Genomic DNA, 19,093 nt, shown 5'->3' with positions numbered 1-19,093 from the left:
TTGTACAAATATATTTCCCTCCCAATTTTGCACTATGAAGAATGAGCAGATATGTAGAGTGCTACAGTTCAACTCATGGGACATTGACAAAAATTGAGAATATTGTGGCAGATTCTTTTATAGGACATTTTTTGGTGAAATCTGTTCGTCAGGAGACTTTTTTTAAACAAAATATGCAAATATTGGCCATCTGGTTTCTAGCTATTGCATTTAATTCATTGGAACTTATGTTTTTTGTAATTTTCCTCCTGTCCAGCAGTGGACAAGGTAGATGGGAGGAAATTACAACATACAAGGGTGAGCCAATGTAGAAAGGTGGGAACAGTTGTAATATTTATGACTACCTGCTGTCTTGTAAAACTGCCCCAAACATAAATTGGCTGGTTTCACAGCACCAATACAAGTGGTAGATTCACAGATAAATATTGTGTTGGTATTAAATGAGTAGTAGGGAAGATGCAAAGAAGTATTTGCACTGGTAAACATCTAAATCACTTTTCAATTTTTATTTTAAATTTATATTTTAACATCTTTTTTTTAAATGCATTGCAATACCGTATCTGACTGCTTAGGTTTTTTTTTCACGCATTACAAAACCAAACCCGAAAGAATGTACAGCAAAATCTAGCTCATAGCTAATACATTTTATAGAAGTTTTTATGGCATAGAAAACTGGGCTTTGAGATGGGCAGAGAGTTGATTTATAGATTTTACCTGCCGGCTTGTGTACAAAACATGGATGTAACCTTTACATCAGATTTTACAGCATTTATGGTGCTGTAGCTGTACAATTGATTCTGTGTTTTAGAAGTATGGCGAACAAAAGGCACTGTATTGCTCAGAGTGTCATATTGTATAAAGAATTCATGCATACCACATAAAATGCAAAAGAAATGCCAATAAATCAGTTGGGATTTTAACTGCTGAATCGGTTTCATTTCCTGACCCTGGGCAACAATGGAATATTTTGATGTAATTGCCAGCTAAAGTAACTAAAAACTCAAAAAAAGTCAAAAATGTCATATACTTACAGAATTGTGTGTGTCTAATGACTTGCTTACCCCAAGACGGACTTCAGAAGAAGCAGCTATTTTTTGTTAAATAAACATAGGAATTAACAATATAGTAAGTAAAGGATGCTAAATGATATGATGTTAAAGATCGTATAAGTTTTATTCTTGCATGTATACAAAATATCAAAGCCTTGCCCCTTAATGAGAATGCAACTTATATTCAACACTGCTAGGTTGAGTGTTTTATTTATACCAGTTGTTATGGGTGTGTGTATTTATTACTTACTGTAAACATTGGGTTTTAATGGATATTGTGATTCATGCATACTTCAGTGACTTTTTCTCATTCCCAGTGCAAGGCATTGCTTCCACAGGCAAGGTCACACTCTATAAAACAAAATGTGAACGTATGCCTTCAATATCCTGTGGCCCCAAGGGGAACAATGAATCCTTTTCTAAGCAAGTAATGGCAGGAATAATATGGATTACACCGTAAACTCTAGATTTCTTTGACTGATGAACAAATTTCAGTTGGACAGACCATATATCTCAAGTTACAAACTACAAATCAAGTTTATTAAGAAGTAAAATTAAGCAGAAGCAAACAGTTAAATACAATAGATTATAATACCTTGTGGAACTCGTGTCTCCTTCAAAGAAATAAAAGTTCAGAATCACTTAGTAGTTTTCTGTAATATGTTAAACCACTTGCATCCTTTTATTATATGCTTTTACATGGAGTTCTCTGATTGACTCTACCCATGTGACAGTACATCAAAAAAAGAATTCACAAACTGGGAGCGGGCTCTAGCATTTATTTGTACATCAGCATTATTTGAGCATGAAGCTGTCAATCAATGGTAGTATCGGGCACTCTGATTGAAATGGTGGGTTAGCATTCCCAAATGATTTGTTCTGTCTCCTCCGTGCAGCCTGGTAATCAACTTTTTAAACAATTACATCTTTCTGGGCAGAAAGCATGTGAACACCTACCTGTTAGTCACGTGGTTCCATTCTTATCTAATCGTAGCCAGAGAATCACCTGCAGTGGCTTCTCTTCCCACTCCCGCCATCGTTAGCTCTGGTGTCCCCCAAGGAGCTATCCTTGGCCTCCTCCTATTTCTCATCTACATGGTGACATCATCTGAAAACACAGCATCATTTTCTACATGTACGCCGATGACGCCCAGCTCTACCTCACCACCACTTCTCTCGACCCCTTCACGGTCTCTAAATTGTCAGACTGCTTGTCCGACACTCAGTACTCGATGAGCAAAAATGTTCTCCAATTAAATATTAGGAAGACTGCAGCCATTGTTTCCGTTCCCTAGCCACTGACTCCATCCCTCTCCCTAACATCTGTTTGAGGCTGAACAGCACTGTTCGCAAACTTGGTGTCATATTTGACCCTGAAATGAGTTTCTGATATCGGCAGCATAACTAAGACCGCCTATTTCCACCTCTGTAACATCGCCTGTCTCTGCCCTTGCCTCAGCTCATCCGCTGCTGAAACCCTCATCCATGCCTTTGTTACCTCTAGACTTGATTATTCCAACACACTCCTGGCTGGCCTCCCACGCTCTACCCTACGCAAACTTGAGGTGATCCAAAACTCGGCTGCCCGTGTCCTAACTTGCACCAAGTCCCGTTCGCCCATCACCCCTGTGCTCACTGACCTACATTGGTTCCCGGTTAAGCAACGCCTCGATTTCAAAATTCTCATCCTTGTTTTCAAATCCCTCCATGGCCTCGCCCCTCCCTATCTCTGTAACCTCCTTCAGCCCCACAACCCCCCTCCCCCCCCCCCCCTGAGATATCTGTGCTCCTCTAATTCTGCCCTCTTGAGCATCCCTGATTATAAATTGCTCCACCATTGGTGGTCATGCCTTCAGCTGCCTAGGCCCTCAGCTCTGGAATTCCCTGCCTAAACCTCTCCACCTCTCTACACAAAGCTGGGTGGGCGTGTGTGCTGTGAGGAGGATGCCGAGAAACTCCAGGATGATTTGGACAGGTTGGATGATTGGGCAGAAGCATGGCAGATGCAATATAACGTGGATAAATGTGAGGTTATCCACTTTGGTGGCAAAAACAGGAAGGCAGATTATTATCTGAATGGCAATAGATTGGGAGAAGGGGAAGTGCAACGAGACCTGGTTGTCCTTGTGCACCAGTCGCTGAAGGTAAGCATGCAGGTGCAGCAGGCGGTTAAGAAGGCAAATGGTATGTTGGCCTGCGTAGCGAGAGGGTTTGAGTACAGGAACAAGGTTGTCTTGCTGCAGTTATACAGGGCCTTGGTGAGACCACATCTTGAGTATTGTGTGCAGTTTTGGCCGCCTTATCTGAGGAAGGATGTTCTTGCCATGGAAGGAGTTCAGCGAAGATTCACCAGGCTGATACCTGGGATGGCAGGAATGACGTACGAGGAGAGATTGGGTCGATTGGGCTTCTACCCGCTGGAGTTTAGAAGAATGAGAGGGGATCTCATTGAAACTTACAAAATTCTGACAGGACTGGACAGACTAGATGCAGGAAGGATGTTCCCGATGGTCGGGGAGTCCAGAACCAGGGGTCACAGTCTAAGGATAAAGGGTATGCCATTTAGGACAGAAATGAGGAGGAATTTCTTCACCCAGAGAGTGGTGAACCTGTGGAATTCTCTACCACAGAAGGCAGTAGAGGCCAGTTCATTAAATATATTCAAGAAGGAGTTGGATATATTTCTTAAGGCTAAAGGGATCAAGGGGTATGGGGAGAAAGCAGGGACTGAATTTGGATGATCAGCCATGATCACATTGAATGGCGGAGCAGGCTCGAGAGGCCGAATGGCCTACTCCTGCTCCTATCTTCTATGTTTCCTCCTTTAAGATGCTCATTATAACCTACCCCTTTGCCCTAATTTCTTCTCATGTGGCTCGTGTCAAATTTTTTGTCTTATAATACTCCTGTGAAATGCCTTGGGATGTTTTACTACGTTAAAGGTGCTATATAAATACAAGTTGTTGTTGCTGCTGCTACTTGTCCTCTATCCCTTAACTGATGAAACAGTGTGGCTTGAATATTGCAAATTGCTTGTCTTTGGCAATCTGTTGTAAACAATAAGATGTGAAAGCTTTCATCTCCTATAGCTTGTTTATGCAAGATACTTTTCTTCAATTGTACTTAAGAACATTAAAAGGAACTCAACGTCACACAATGCACATACCTATGAGCTATAGATGGTGGGAGTCCTGGTCCAGGTAATGTGTATTCTATCTGAACCGTGGCTCCAAACCATGCAGTAATTTAAATAATTACAATGCAGACCAGCCATAAACCCCGAAAAAAATAAAAAAATAAGCTAGAACTGTGATCTATCACGATGGAGACTTTTATAAGCTTGAGACATACTTGCACTGTTTATGTCAGGCAACTTTTGCCTTACTTTTCCTTGTAGTGGGGAAAAGCTCAGCATCAGTATGTTCTTGTATGGAATACTAGCTGGGGGGGCCCGGCGTTGCCAGGGCAGTTTAGAGGGCCGCGTGGTTGACGGCCGGCCGCTGCCGCTCCCCCGCTCTGTGTCTCGGGCCGCACGGTTGATGGCCGGCCGCTGCCGCTCCCCCGCTCTGTGTGTTGGGCCGAGCGGTTGTCAGGCCCGGCCCGAGTGACCCCAACTCACCTCCCGCTCCGGCGGGCCGCCGTAGCTGGTAAAAGCAGGGGAAAAAATGGCGGCAACGTTTCGTTAGGCTGCAGGATTAGGTCCCGCCCATGACGCACTGATTGGTCAACCATCAGGTCACTGACCTGTAGGATTGGTCAACCATCACGTCACTCAACGCTAATGAGCGGTAGGATTGGTCAACTGCTAATGAGCGGATTTTTGAACGTTTTGTGTACACTGTCCGAACAATTTTTGTCTGACCAAAAAGTAAATACACCTATGACACTCCCCTGATCATCAGCTTTCTTTTGATATAACATATGTGTAGGTACGCTCTATAACTTTTGAGTGTATAGCGGACAGACAGACATACATACAGACAGACAAACCAACCGCTTTTTATATATATAGATAGAAGATTATTTCCATTTATCTAAAGAAAATCGAGATCATAAGGAATAAGCAGCATATTTAGAAACAGTAGGTTGTGCCTCATATCTACTGTAACTTTTTTGAGGATAATACTAAAGGAAGATGACGGCTATTCGGCAGGTATAATTTACCTGAAATTTCAGCAGATGTTTGATAAAAGTTCTACGCATGAAACTTTTGAAGACAATTAAATGTCATAAAGTTAATGGCAAATTAAGTAAGTTGATTGAAATCTGACAGCAATATAAAGCGGAAGGTGATGATAAGTAGAAAAAGCTTTGGATGGGGGAGCATTGACAATTCTACACGGGTACGTTCTGGATCCCCTGCTGTTTGTACTAATCATAAATGATATGGAAGAGGTACTTCTAGTGTTATGTGTGTATTTATGTATTACATATAGTTTTTTTGCTAAAGATAATACCATTGTGAATGGAACATTGCTTTTTTACAAACATGAAAAGAACAGTGGGGGGAGTTTTAATACAGGTGAACGAGTGGGGGGGAATTAAATGGGAAAAAATTCCTATTGTGTTGGGAAGCCAGCTCCAATCTGCCGACTTTCGGGTTTTACTAAGCTGGGACAAGGGGCGGGCAGCCAACTCGCTCCAAGGAGGCAGGTTGGCATTTTAAATATGTTAATGAGGCTGGAAGCCTCGATTTAACTTGCTTTGCAGGTTTTACTGTGGCCAGCCGGGTTTCCCGGGACTTTGGAAACCTGGCAGCTGCAGTGTGGCGAGGACAGCCTCCTTGAGGGCCAGGAGGAGCAAGAGTGCTTCCTCCCAGCCCCCCAAGTTCCCCCACCATCAGAGCCCCTCCCCGGGGTCAGGGATTGGACACACCCTTGGGATCGGCCCCCCCCCCCCCTTAGGTTGAGGATCGGACCATATGGTCTTGCGGCCTCCTCTGGAGTGCTCCCCACCCGACTGGAAGCCAAGCCTGTCAATCCGCTGGCTTCCGGGCAGGGAACCTGTCAGGGCCAAGAGTCGCACACTAGAGTTAAATTTCCACTGCATGCGGGGAAACCCAGACTTCCAGGTTTCCCATCTGAAACTCCGCAACCCCTGCCCAGGCTTCCCACCCCAGTAAATATTCAGCCCAGTTAGTTCTTATCCATTAGATGGTACAACCTCATGCACTGTCCTCTTCAACTACTGGCAATGCTGGGAGAAGCAAAACACAGAGAAACAAATTTGCAACAATTTCTGAAAAAACTCTGGGGAAACCTCCTTACTGCACAAGGCAATCAAGCAAGCTCTAGAAGCCCATGTTTAGCCATGCTGCATCACCAGATGAGCTTAACTAACCCACGTACCCATGGTGCACCTCAATATCCTTCTCCCTCAGGAACTTGTCAAGTTTCTTCTTCAGACCATACTTATCACATTGACTAGTAGCTCAAAAACCTTGTTGAGATCACATCCCAAATAGGTGGGGTAGGGGTTGTGGTGAGTTTTATCACATAGTGTACCTTGACTTCCAAAAGGTCTTTGATGAAGTGCTGCATGAAAGACTCCTTTACAAACTAAGGTCAGTGAGTATCATTTGGATGGGTATTAATAACTGGCTACAGGCAAGGAAGCAGAGGATAGTTGTGAAGCGAACGAGGTCACAATGGGGGAGATATTGAATGGGGTGCTTCAGAGTTCTGTGCTGGGACTCTGTGCTATTCCTGCTATATTAAATGACCTGAAATTGGAGTCTCAATGCAAGGTAGTTAATTCACAGATGACACCAAGTTCAAGGATTGAAGGAAATTGGCCAATTTTTTAAAAAGAAAACTCTGCAGGGTTTACATCTGAGCTAATCAGTGGAAAATGCAATTGATACAGACAAGTACAAGGTACTGCATATTACAAGCAAGAGTTAAAAGAGTCCAAGGGTCAGGTAGAACTTGTCGAGGGTTGTTAGATGACTAGTCACTCACCATGTCTAAACAATGCAAGGAGGTAATAAAGAAAGCAAATAGGATGATGGATTATATTGCCAAAACAGTTGAGAACAAATCCAAGAGGTCATGCTGAAGCTGTACATTACCCTTGTCAGGGTAGGCCTGGAGCACTGCATACAAGTCTGGTTGTTGCAACTTTAGGGAGCTATCCAGATCTTTAAGGCAAGTGTCAAGTCTCATCCCTAATGCTAGAGGGAAGAGCTGTGAGAAACAACTTAATAAGTGAGAGCTCTTCTGGCTAAAGAAGCAATGGCTCAGAGGGATCTGGAACTATGTAAGCTACTTAATGGGATAGAAAAGTGAAACTGTATTCGTACTTTGGAATACATTGGGGCAGCAGGACTAGTTCAGGAAGTATTTCTTTATACATTGGGTGATTGACAGTTGGAGTGGACTTCTCGGAAAGGTAGTTGAGATCAGGACATTTGACTTTTTTAAGAAACAGCTAGATAGTGTAATGGGAAGTTAATTGGATTAGTAGTCTGAAAAGATGATGAGGGTGTGAGGAGGCTCGTGTCGAGCATAAACACTGGCATGGACCTGTTGGGTCGAATGGCCTGTTTCTGTGCTGTAAATACTATACAATGTAAATAGGATGAAGGGCCGCCTTCATCCAAACATATTTTGTCATCTTGTAATCTGTCCCAGAGGGTAGCAATCCTGTGGGAAAGAAATACTTTGTGGCACCTGATTCTTTACCTATGCATTTTGTAGGTACGGCCTTTAACCATTTTGAATATCTTATCCATACCTATTATTGCCAATCCTTTTCATAATTTTTAAAACCTAATTATATCCTATCTGTGCTCCTGTTTCTCCAAAGTGAATAACCCTAACTTTCTTTAAGTCTATCATCATAGCTAAGAAATCCAAGTTTTAATGCCCTCCGATGCAGCTTATCTGCAACCTTAGTATCCATCACCAGATATGGGGCCAAAATTGGACACAATAATCTGAATACAAACAAACCAAAGTCTAAAGTATTCTTGTATTTGGACTTCTTAAGTTTTGGAAATACTTATTGGAAGCCCAATAGGTAATATACATTGGAGTTTTTTTCATCCATTGTTATCATCATTCCCTCAAAAAAAATAAATCAATTTAGCAAAATGTTGTGAAAAATCTCAAATACTTAAATTTACACCGTTATTCTGTGTGCATGACCTGTGCCTCCTAAACTGGGGTATTTTCAGTTTTTTATCGATTATCTCTCTCTCTCTCTCTCTCTCTGGTGTATGTGCCTTTAAGAGCCCCAGGTGTGCGTAATGCCGGTAATTGCCACTTGGGCTATATAAGCCTGTGTATTGTGTATATCCTTTAGAACCCCCCCCCCAGACTTGCTTAGTAAATACCTATGAACCAACTCCTGTCTTCAGTGTCTTTATCTACACACGGACACTACAGTGGCGACGAAGTGGAAACGGACTTACCTGCAATTCGGCAGCACCTCAAGGACATCGATTCCTCCAGCGTCCAGAAGACTCAAGGAAGTTATAGAAACTGTGGTTTCACCAGCTGTCCAAGCTGGTGGCAGGTACTGCGCTAATCCTTCCTGGGCGTCAGGCTGGGGCTCCAGCATCGGGCTCTACAGCTGAGACAGGCAGCGAAATCGGAGGCAAGCAATAACAGACTGGGAGGGTGCACTCGGGAGACGGCCGGCGCGGCAAGCAGGTCAGCGTTTAGACCTCCGTCGGGAACGAGTCTCCAACAGTGAATAAACGGAAACCACAGTAAAACAGCGTTGTTATCGGTAGCAGCGGCAGGAAAGCGCAGGAAGCGCCATATCGTTGCTACAGAGAGAAAAAAAAAAAGCGTGGGAAGCGCCATATCTTTTTTTTTTTGAAATGCCTAAGTCTGGCAATATGGATGCTTTTGATAACGAAACAGAGCTTAACTTTGGCAATATTGATGTTTTTGATAACAAGGTGGAGAATTGGACCACATATGTAGAAAGAGTGGAGGTGTTTTGCACCGCAAATGGAATAGAAGATGAAAAAAAAGCTTCAGTGCTTCTGGATCTAATGGGCGCAGAAACATACAAGCTGTTACGCAACTTAATCACTCCAGCCGAACCGATGGACAAGAATTTTGAGGAGATTGTTGATACCCTACACTGCCAATTCGAGGCAGATTCTCTGCAAGACAAATTCATCTGCGATCCCCTAAATGTAGAAACACAAAAAAAGGTATCTTCTGGAAAAGATTTAACACTGGACAAGGCTTTCAGTGCAATAGGAGCGGCAAAGATACAGCAAAGGCCACAGGACTTCGGCACCCATGAAATAACACGGGGTTTCAAGAGATGTTATCGCTGCGGCAGATCCAACCATGACCAGAGGGATTGCTGGTTCAAAGAAAAAGCATGCAGGCGATGCGGAAAGATGGGACACATTCCACGTGTATGCTGATCTGAAAATAAAAAATCCACTAACGGGAAAAGAATCAATAAGGAAAAGCATAGAAAGGTACAAATGATGACGGACAGTAGCTCCAAAGACCAGAAGCGTGATAGCGACTCCGGGAACAAGAGACTAAGCTCTCTCAAATTACATAATGTAATTGCCAATGAAGATTACCAGACCATTTGGGTTACCCTCATAATAGCAGGGTCCCCAGTTAAAATGGAGCTAGATACAGGATCAGCTCTAACCGTAATAAATCGACGAGATTACGAGAGGCTATTTTCGCATATACCTCTAAAAGACACATCCATTATCTTAAAAACATATACGGGGCAGAAAGTATACCCCAAAGGAAAAATAAAGGTGCCTGTGGTATACAACGGCAAAGAAATACAAAAGTTGTATTTATACATTCTACAAGATGGTGGTCCACTGTTGTTGGGACGTGAATGGATAAGGAAGATATGTTTAGACTGGCACTCCATTCAGGCACTGACGGTGACCAGTAAGGAAAAAAACAAGGATGACATCATACCTGAACGATTAAAAGACATCTTGGCCAACGCCAAAGAAGTGTTTCAAGAGAAACTAGGAACCTTGAAAGGCATCACCGCCTCAATAAAAGTGGAAGATGCAGCAATTCCAAAATTTTTTAAGGCAAGACTGGTACCATACGCAATACGTCCGGCAGTCGAGGCAGAGCTGGAGAATTTGGAAAAGGCAGGCGTATTATCCAAAATGGATTGGAGCAAATGGGCAGCACCCATCGTTCCAGTCATGAAAAAAGCATTGAAAAATAACTCTGAGGAACAGAGAAAAATTCGCATCTGTGGGGACTTTAAGGTGACTGTAAACCCGGTCCTTCACATGGTACAGTATCCTCTTCCGAGGATAGAAGATATTTTTGCCTCACTATCCGGAGGAAAACGTTTCACAAAAATTGACTTGGCACAGGCATATTTACAGATGGAGGTTGAGGAGACCTCTAAAAAGTATCTCACAATAAACACACACAAAGGCCTGTACCAGTACAATCGACTGGTTTTTGGAGTAGCATCAGCCCCAGCTATCTGGCAAAGAGCTATGGAGCAAGTCCTGCAAGGGATTCCGGGGACTCAGTGTTACCTAGACGACATCCTTATAACAGGAGAAAACGACAACGAGCACCTTGCCAATTTGGAGCAGGTGCTCACTAGGCTGAAAGAACGGGGCCTACGAGCAAATCGCCCCAAGTGCGAATTTTTCCAAAATCAGATATCATATTGTGGCCACATAATTAATAAGGAAGGGTTGCATAAGTCACCTGAAAAAATTGAAGCAGTTATAAAAGCCCCAGCACCTGAAAATGTTTCACAATTGAGGTCATTCCTGGGATTAATAAATTACTATCATAAATTTTTACCGAACTTATCAACTATTCTACACCCTCTTAATGATCTTCTACACACAGGAGTGATTTGGAAATGGAATGAAGACTGTAAACGTGCCTTCCATAAATGTAAAGACTTAATCACATCCGAGAAAGTTTTGGCTCATTACAACCCATCACTACCAATCAGACTGGCGTGCGATGCATCCCCTTACGGCATAGGAGCGGTATTGTCCCATAGATTCCCTGATGGCTCGGAACGGCCGATAGCTTTTGCGTCACGCTCATTGAACTCAGCTGAGCGTAACTATTCCCAGATAGACAGGGAAGCACTCAGCCTGGTATGGGGAGTGAAGAAATTCAACCATTACCTACACGGACAAAAATTTACCTTACTGACTGACCATCAACCCCTCATCTCCATATTCAACCCTAAGAAAGGTGTCCCCATTATGACGGCACAAAGACTACAGAGGTGGTCCCTTTTTCTAGGGGCACACCAATACAACATTGAATACAAAGGGTCAAAACAGCATGGGAATGCTGACGGTTTATCGCGCCTGCCGTTGCCAACGATAGAAGAGGCACCTACAGTAGACCCAGTAGAGATATTCCACTCTACCATAGTGGAATGTCTACCGGTGACAAATTCTGCCATTGAAAGGGAGACCAGAAATGACCCTACTCTCTCACGGGTCTACGATTTAACAATGAAGGGATGGCCAGCACATGGCGAACCACTGTTGCCAGCATTCTCGCAAAGAAGAGAACAGCTGTCAGTGTGCCGAGGAACCTTGATGTGTGGATCCAGAGTGGTGATTCCACCCAAACTCCAGGATAAAGTGCTAAAGGAGCTTCACGAGGGGCATCTGGGTGGAGTGAAAATGAAGAACCTAGCTAGGGCGTTTGTATGGTGGCCAGGTATCGATGGAGACATCGAAGACATGACCAAGAGCTGCCTAGGATGCCAGAAGGTCCAAAATGCTCCACCACAGGCCCCTCTACATCCATGGGAGTGGCCCTCATCTCCCTGGCAAAGGGTGCACATCGACTTTGCTGGTCCATTTATGGACTCAATGTTCTTAATCGCAGTTGATGCACACTCCAAGTGGCCGGAGGTAATAAAGATGTCCTCCACCACCACGGAAAAAACCATCACAGTATTAAGGACCATATTTGCCAGGAATGGGCTGCCGGAACAGATATGTTCTGATAATGGACCGCAATTTGTGTCCGAAGAATTCAGAAAGTTCTTAAAGAACAATGGGGTAAAGCACTACACGTCCGCCCCATACCATCCCGCCACCAATGGATTGGCTGAAAGGTTTGTCCAGACCTTTAAGAAGGCCATAAAGGCCATGGGTAATGAAGACATAAAACTTCAGCACAAGGTGGATAACTTCTTATTTGCATATAGGAATGCAACACACATGGTTACAAACCAAACTCCCGCCATGATGTTCTACAATAGAAACCTAAGATGCCGGCTGGATTTGGTCAAGCCCAACATCCGAAGGGACGTGGAGAACCGGCAGTTTCAGGGCATGAATGAAAGGCCAACTAGGGCCTTCCAGATAGGCCAACCGGTTTTGGCCCGGGACTACCGTACCGAGAAATGGCAGCCTGGAACTATCTGCACATGACTAGGACCACTGATGTATACCGTGGACATCGGAGAAAGCATAATAAGGCGCCATGCTGACCAAATCATCAAGTCATCCGAAAAGGGACAACCTACACCACCACACTATACATCTAACGATGAAGTAGAGATACCCATATCTACCTCCGATCCGGTGATACTGGAACCCGATGAACCCGACACTGGCCTTCAAGCCGAATCAGCCTGGCCAGAAGAACCTACTACACCACCAGAAACTACTACACCCCCGAGGCGTTATCCGGACCGAGTCAGGAAGCCTCCTGAGAGACTACCTTATAATTAATTAATACAGCAATGTATTATTTTGCATATAACATGTAATTAATAATTACTTAAAATATGATGTACTAGTTAGCTAGAAGGGGAGGAATTGTTGTGTATGTGCCTTTAAGAGCAATTGTGGTGTATGTGCCTTTAAGAGCCCCAGGTGTGCGTAATGCCGGTAATTGCCACTTGGGCTATATAAGCCTGTGTATTGTGTATATCCTTTTGAACCCCCCCCCCCCCCAGACTTGCTTAGTAAATACCTATGAACCAACTCCTGTCTTCAGTGTCTTTATCTACACACGGACACTACACTCTCTCTCTCTCATATATATCTGGAACACACTCACAAGAGCACTGCTGAGAATTCATAGGCTCGCAGTGCCTGATTTTTCTATCCATCCATTTAAATAAATGGATGGAAAATCAAGCACTGCTCCATGATTTTCCAGACTGCACTCCCTGCAAGCGCAGTTATACAATGGAAACTCCAAAATCTCAGTCTCAGTTGTGTTGTCTCTTATAATATTTAAGAATATCTTCCCTACAACTGAAGTGAGGCTCACTGCCCTATAGTTCCTGGAATCCAATTTCTTTCCTTTTTTAAAATAACCTTCAAAACTCAGGAGTTGTACCATACCACTTAAGAGGTTTCAACACGTAATCTAGGCCAGGGATGGGCAATTATTTGGGCTGGAGGGCCACTTATCAAGATTTGGTGAACTGTTGAGGGCCGCACACCAATGTTCCCCCTAAGGTGCGAGGCTGTGCGGTCACGCACCAATCGTGAGATCTCACACAGGTCGCTCATCAACTCCTGCTGCTGGAAGAGATGCTGTGCATGCGCGACCGTGGGGACTGCGCATGGAAAAACAATTTGAGGGAACATTGCCGCATGCATAAAATGAATTGTGATAACAACAGTTACCATTTAAAATTTGTTATGGCATTTATTGTATAAAAAACATGTCGTTTCCACACTTAATAAAAATAACAGCACTTATTAACCAACATAATACAGGTTTACAAGTCACATTTAAAAGTGCACAGTCTGTTTATTCCAAATGGTCTAAAATTTATTCTTATCGTGGAAAATGAGAGATCGATTCTGCTTCTACTGGCAATTATAAACAGGGTATATGGCAGAATCAAGGATAAAATCATTGATACAACCTTTTAAAATTGCACATGAAAGTACTACTTTGATGCTTTTGAAACCTCACCAAGAAATAATTAGGTGACTTGGAAAATTATTTATACCACAAATTGGCGCCCCAGGTCAACCATCAAATTGGGCTTGTTCATTGTCAACGTACTATCACTCCTGAGAAAAGCCAAGACACCTATAGAATTTGCAGACTTTCACTTGAGAATTTCTTCCCCGAGTGCTATTTATTACTGGGACTGGCCAATGACCTAAATCTCTACATCCCTCTTCCAGTCATGACAATAAACTTAAATTGTTCATGGTACGGGGAAAAAGGGCTTAAATTAAAAACAATGCAATGTCCAATATACCCGGGACCATTTTGTTATACCTCCACTATGCTAATTAAGTGGGATAATATTAAAATGAGTGAACAATTGTGCAAGAATTAATAACCCCACTAACAGTCATTGGTGAGAGCAAAGTGTTAAATTGGTAAATTTGAAACAGGCCAACTCATAGTGTTGATCATCACTCTCACTTCTACCCTCCCAATAATTTATAAACCAATTCAGATAGCAGTCACATACTACCTTAAATACACAAAATGTAGTGTAAAATAGTAAAATCTTCCATTACTAAGTGAATGAACTGATTGATCTATCGATTATATGTTGTACTGAGACTACGTGGCTATTTGGCTGAGTGGCTCGAGTGTGCGGGGTCTCCGGGAGCCCGAGGCTTCACAAGGCCTGAACTACAATCACGTGCCATTACCTGGAGTCCTTGTGCTCTGGACTCTACTCCCATGTCTAAGATGGTGATGAGAACCCCCCTGACGTTGTACTCGGGTACCAGGAGAGGAAAGACGTGGCGCTCTTTCTTCGGTAAAAGAGTCATCGAGATGAGCAGCCATGATTCGACTCTAAAATGGACAGAGCATATTCGAGTACACAGTACATTCTGGGTACAGACATTCACCATTGGGGCCCAGAATCGCGGAACGGATCCTTTTAAGATCGGGCCGGGGAGAATTGAGTATTCCCTGGCTGCAGTTCGGGTCCGTCTTTGACCCATGAGAAATAAAAATAGATAGACTAATGTGCAGTTCGAGCTCTGCTCGCGTTCTATTTCTGTCCTGCCTGCGGGCTGGATAGATTGACTTGGTGGGCTGAATATGGCCCATGGGCCGTATTTTGCCCACCACTTATCTAGGCTTACATTCCAGAGCAGTACTGAGGATGTGCAGCATTGTTAGAGCTGCTGTCTTTCAGCTGAGTGATTAAACTGAGACCCCATCTGCCCTCTCTGATGGACGTAAACGATATCCTGGCACTATTTGAATTAGAGCAAGGGTGTTTTCCGAATGTTGTGGCCAATATTTATCCTTCAACCAACATCAAAATAACATTATCTGGTCTGGGGGAGGTTGTAGTGCTGGAGGAGGTTACAGAGCTATGGAGGGGCTTGAACAGTAATAGCATAGATTGCACTTAAAGAAAATACAATTTGATTTAATCTAGACTCTGACAAGTTTTTGGAAGAAGTACACTGACAAATGGACAGGCATTGCATGCTGTGTAAGGAAAGTTTGAGTAGTGGAAGTGCATTCAACATGGTGGAATCCATATATAGATAGACAGGATACCATTTTTGCTTAGCCTAGTCTATATTGTATGGACTTCAACTTTTAACTGCATACTATTATATGTATTCTTACTTTGAATAATCAAGCTCTGTGCACAAATCATTTAAGAACTTCATTAGGAGAATTTCACATTTTTGCACTTCAAAAATCAGTTACACAAGTTGGTGTGCCTTTTTCTTGTAGTCTGGAAAAAGTGTGGTGTGGCATAGTGTAGGTAATGATAAACCAATCTAAATAATTAGCACCATGTATTCCTAGTAGATTTGTATATTATGTAACATAGATATACAGCAGAAACAGGCCATTCGGCCCAACCAGTTTATTCTCCACTCGAGCTTCCTCTTATCTGTCCTGATCTAACTCTATCAGCAGAACCCTCTATTCCCTTCTCCCTCTCATGAATCCACAATGCAAGTGAAACCTGCAGAACTATTTAAATGAGACCCGGGAGTTAAAACATCGAGGGGTCCATGGGGGTTACCCTCCGGCGCCGCATCCCGTCCATTCTGAACGTGCCAAGAGTTAAAATCAGGGCTTTAGTTGATTTTTCACATGCAAAAATTAGTAATCTGCTGAAGTTGACTAGTCAATTATGATCGCTATTATTTGGTGCTGTCTGAAAATTACATTCCTGTAATTTAGTAGAGCACTTTTAAAAGGTTGTTTTATTTCTTAAAAGAACACTGAATGAGAGTTCTGCATTATTACTTTGTCCATCAAAAACATTTGCTTTGAATGATTACTCACAGAAATACTGTGAATAAAAAATCATCTTGACCTCTCTCTCTCACAGACAATTGTAAATCTAAAATAGCTTTTCTTTGTAAAGACATTGGCTTCAATGGAAAAGAAAATCGGGTGGAGTGTAAATGGGTTGCCGATTCACTATCGCACTTCTTGCCTTTCTGCCCAAGACACATTTATACCCCACTGATTTTAGTTAAGGCTTTGTAGTTATTGCATAAATTAGCTCTATCATTATGAATGTTAAGATAACTTGGTTCCATGATTAGTATTTGACTATATTTTCATATAAAGATACAGATTTTCCACTTTGATGGACAATGTAGTAATGCAGAACTCTCATTCAGTGTTCTTTTAAGAAATAAAGCAACCTTTTAAAAGTGCTCTACTAAATTATAAGAATGTAATTTTCAGACAACACCAAATAATAGTGATCATAATTGACTAGTCAACTTCAGCAGATTACTAATGTTTGCATGTGAAAAATAACTAAAGCCCCGATTTAAACTCTTGGCACGTTCAGAGTGGGCGGGATGCGGTGCCGGAGGGTAACCCCCACGGACCCCTCGATGTTTTAACTCCTGGGTCTCATTTAAATAGTTCTGCTCTGTCTTCGGCCCAAAACCGGCCGAGCGACATCATGGTGGGCAGGCAGGAGCAGGAATTGGGGTGGGAACTGGTCACCGCTGGGGACCAAAGGAAACCGATACTTGGAAAGGTAAGTCAGGCAGCAGTGGGAGTCCTGGCCGATCGCAGGCGATAAGGGTTGGGAGGGAAAACCCGGGGCAATGGATATGAACTGGTCAAATAGCCGGTTGGCACTCACTGTCGAGGCTCACATGTGAATAATGGCCACTTGGCTGAAGTTAAGAGGGCAGCCAGAGCCATAGTACCTTACACCAGCAAAGAATCAATGCCTTAAAGAGAGATGGCACGTGGAGAAAATTGGTGAGAAAAGGAAAAACATAATCGCAGAACAGAACATAACTTGATTTCAAAATGATAACACTGATTGTGAAACTCAGTTTTGAAATAACTATCACCGTCATACCTGGGTTGGACTTAATAAAGCAGTAATCTTCACCGATTATTTGGAATATGAAAAAACCTGAAGCAGGTTTCAGCTGTTCTTTTAATCTTTTTATGTCATGCACTGTAGATTTGAGGTGTGGAATAGTAAATTCTCATTTTTTTATTGTTTTCAGGTATGATGTTGATTCAAAGAGTTCGAATTTATCTGAACATGTAAGTTTTCTTTATCTTTGTTAGCCTTTGATAATGCTTTGTTGCCACATGCCTTAAGCCATAATATGGGAAGGTTAAACTTGAATTGTAAAGTTTAATTTTGGCTAATAACAGTAAAATTGCTTTAAGTGTTGCATCAAAGTTTTTGAGAAATTGTCACAACCAGTACTGCTCTGTGTCTATTATTATACTTGAAATGTTGGTATTGGCATTGCCTTTTAAATCTAGCCTGTCCAATTACAATAAAAGTGTGTCTTGAGTAAATCTTGCCGAGTTAGCTGCTGGGTCCATGGAATATGCGATAAACAATGACCAAAACATGAGTCAGGATTGGTTTCATAAATTTTCTTGAGAGCTTTTCAACAAGCATTGCTTTTTAGGATCTATAAAGCTAATTAAGAATGTCATTTCATCAATTAATTTCTCAGTATAGAAACGTCCCTATTTTCAATCAGTTTATAATATCGTGGATACAGCAAGAAATTGAGAGGGTGTGACATCACAGCATTTTACATTAGTGTAGGGTATCCTAGAGAAATTAGCAAGCTGAGAGGACTTTTGTTTAGAGGAAGTCAGAGGTTATGATCAGCGGACATTGAAATAGGTTACATCTGGAGACGGCCAAGGATCTACCCTTGACCCCACCCTTTTTCTCATCTGCATGCTGCCCCTTGGTGACATTATCCGCTGCCTTGTGTCGGTTTTCAAATATGCTCAGAAGACATCCAGCTCTACCTGTCCACCACCTCTTTCAAACCCTCCACTGCCTCTGTGTCGTCAGACTGCTTGTCCGACATCCAGTCTTGGATGTACTGCAAATTCTTCCAGTTAGAGAATTTGGACAGACTGATGTGCCTCAATAATTCCGAGACTCGATGTTAGCGAAGCAAAACAAGGCTTTTATTAACTTAGAAAGTAACACGTAAGAGAGAGAGGTATCTTCCTTCTGGAGACTGAGGCCAGACTGAGCTAGCTTACAAAAGGGGCCAGGTATGGGCGGAGCCCTACACACACAGCACATTCCAGCACATTCCAATAAACAATACAATGAGGACTGGGGGAAGGGAAACGACACTGAAACCGACCACAGTCACAGGCAGTGATGAATGGAATATTTCATCACATTCACCCCTTCTATAGATTTAGTCTGTTCGGGGGTTTGATAGTCCTCTGCGACCGACGTGGCTGTTGTGGTGCCGCGGGTGTCGGCTGGGTGTCCCCGGTAGTCTCCTGGGTCTCTGCCGGGGGTGCCGCCAGGGTTGTTGAAGGGGTAGTTGGTGGGGGTGCCGTTGGTCGATGTTCTTCCGGGGGTGATGAAAGAGTAGTGGGTGGGTAAGAGTTGCTGTTATCGTTGTTGCTGCTATTGCCGTGGTTGTTGTCGATGCCGGCTGGGGCGACGTCTTTTATGGACACGGTGTCCTCCCTTCCGTCGGCGTGCCGGACATATGCGTATTGGGGGTTGGCGTGGAGTAGGTGTACTGGCTCCACGAGAGGGTCCGTCTTGTGGCCCCTCACATGCCTTCGCACGAGTAGCGGACCTGGGGTGGAGAGCCATGACGGCATGGATACGCCTGAGGT

The 19,093-nt window shown here is 43.1% G+C and overlaps 1 protein-coding gene across 2 annotated transcripts in view; it reads left to right on the top strand.

Annotated features, from left to right (window-relative positions):
• LOC147105619 (copine-8) overlaps positions 1-19,093 on the top strand; it is a 474,554-nt gene that overhangs the window by 138,225 nt on the left and 317,236 nt on the right. For both annotated transcript variants that reach the window (XM_086010162.1, XM_086010161.1), the window contains exon 5: positions 17,476-17,515. In XM_086010162.1, the coding sequence (XP_085866288.1) occupies positions 17,476-17,515 (40 nt within the window). The remainder of the gene's footprint in view (positions 1-17,475; positions 17,516-19,093) is intronic.

This window comes from Somniosus microcephalus, chromosome 17 (assembly GCF_052327205.1).
Source record: "Somniosus microcephalus isolate GS21.2 chromosome 17, FLI_Smic_1.0, whole genome shotgun sequence".
Lineage (NCBI taxonomy): Eukaryota > Metazoa > Chordata > Chondrichthyes > Squaliformes > Somniosidae > Somniosus > Somniosus microcephalus.
Note: the sequence above shows the minus strand (reverse complement) of the source record. Positions and strands in the feature narration are given on the sequence as shown.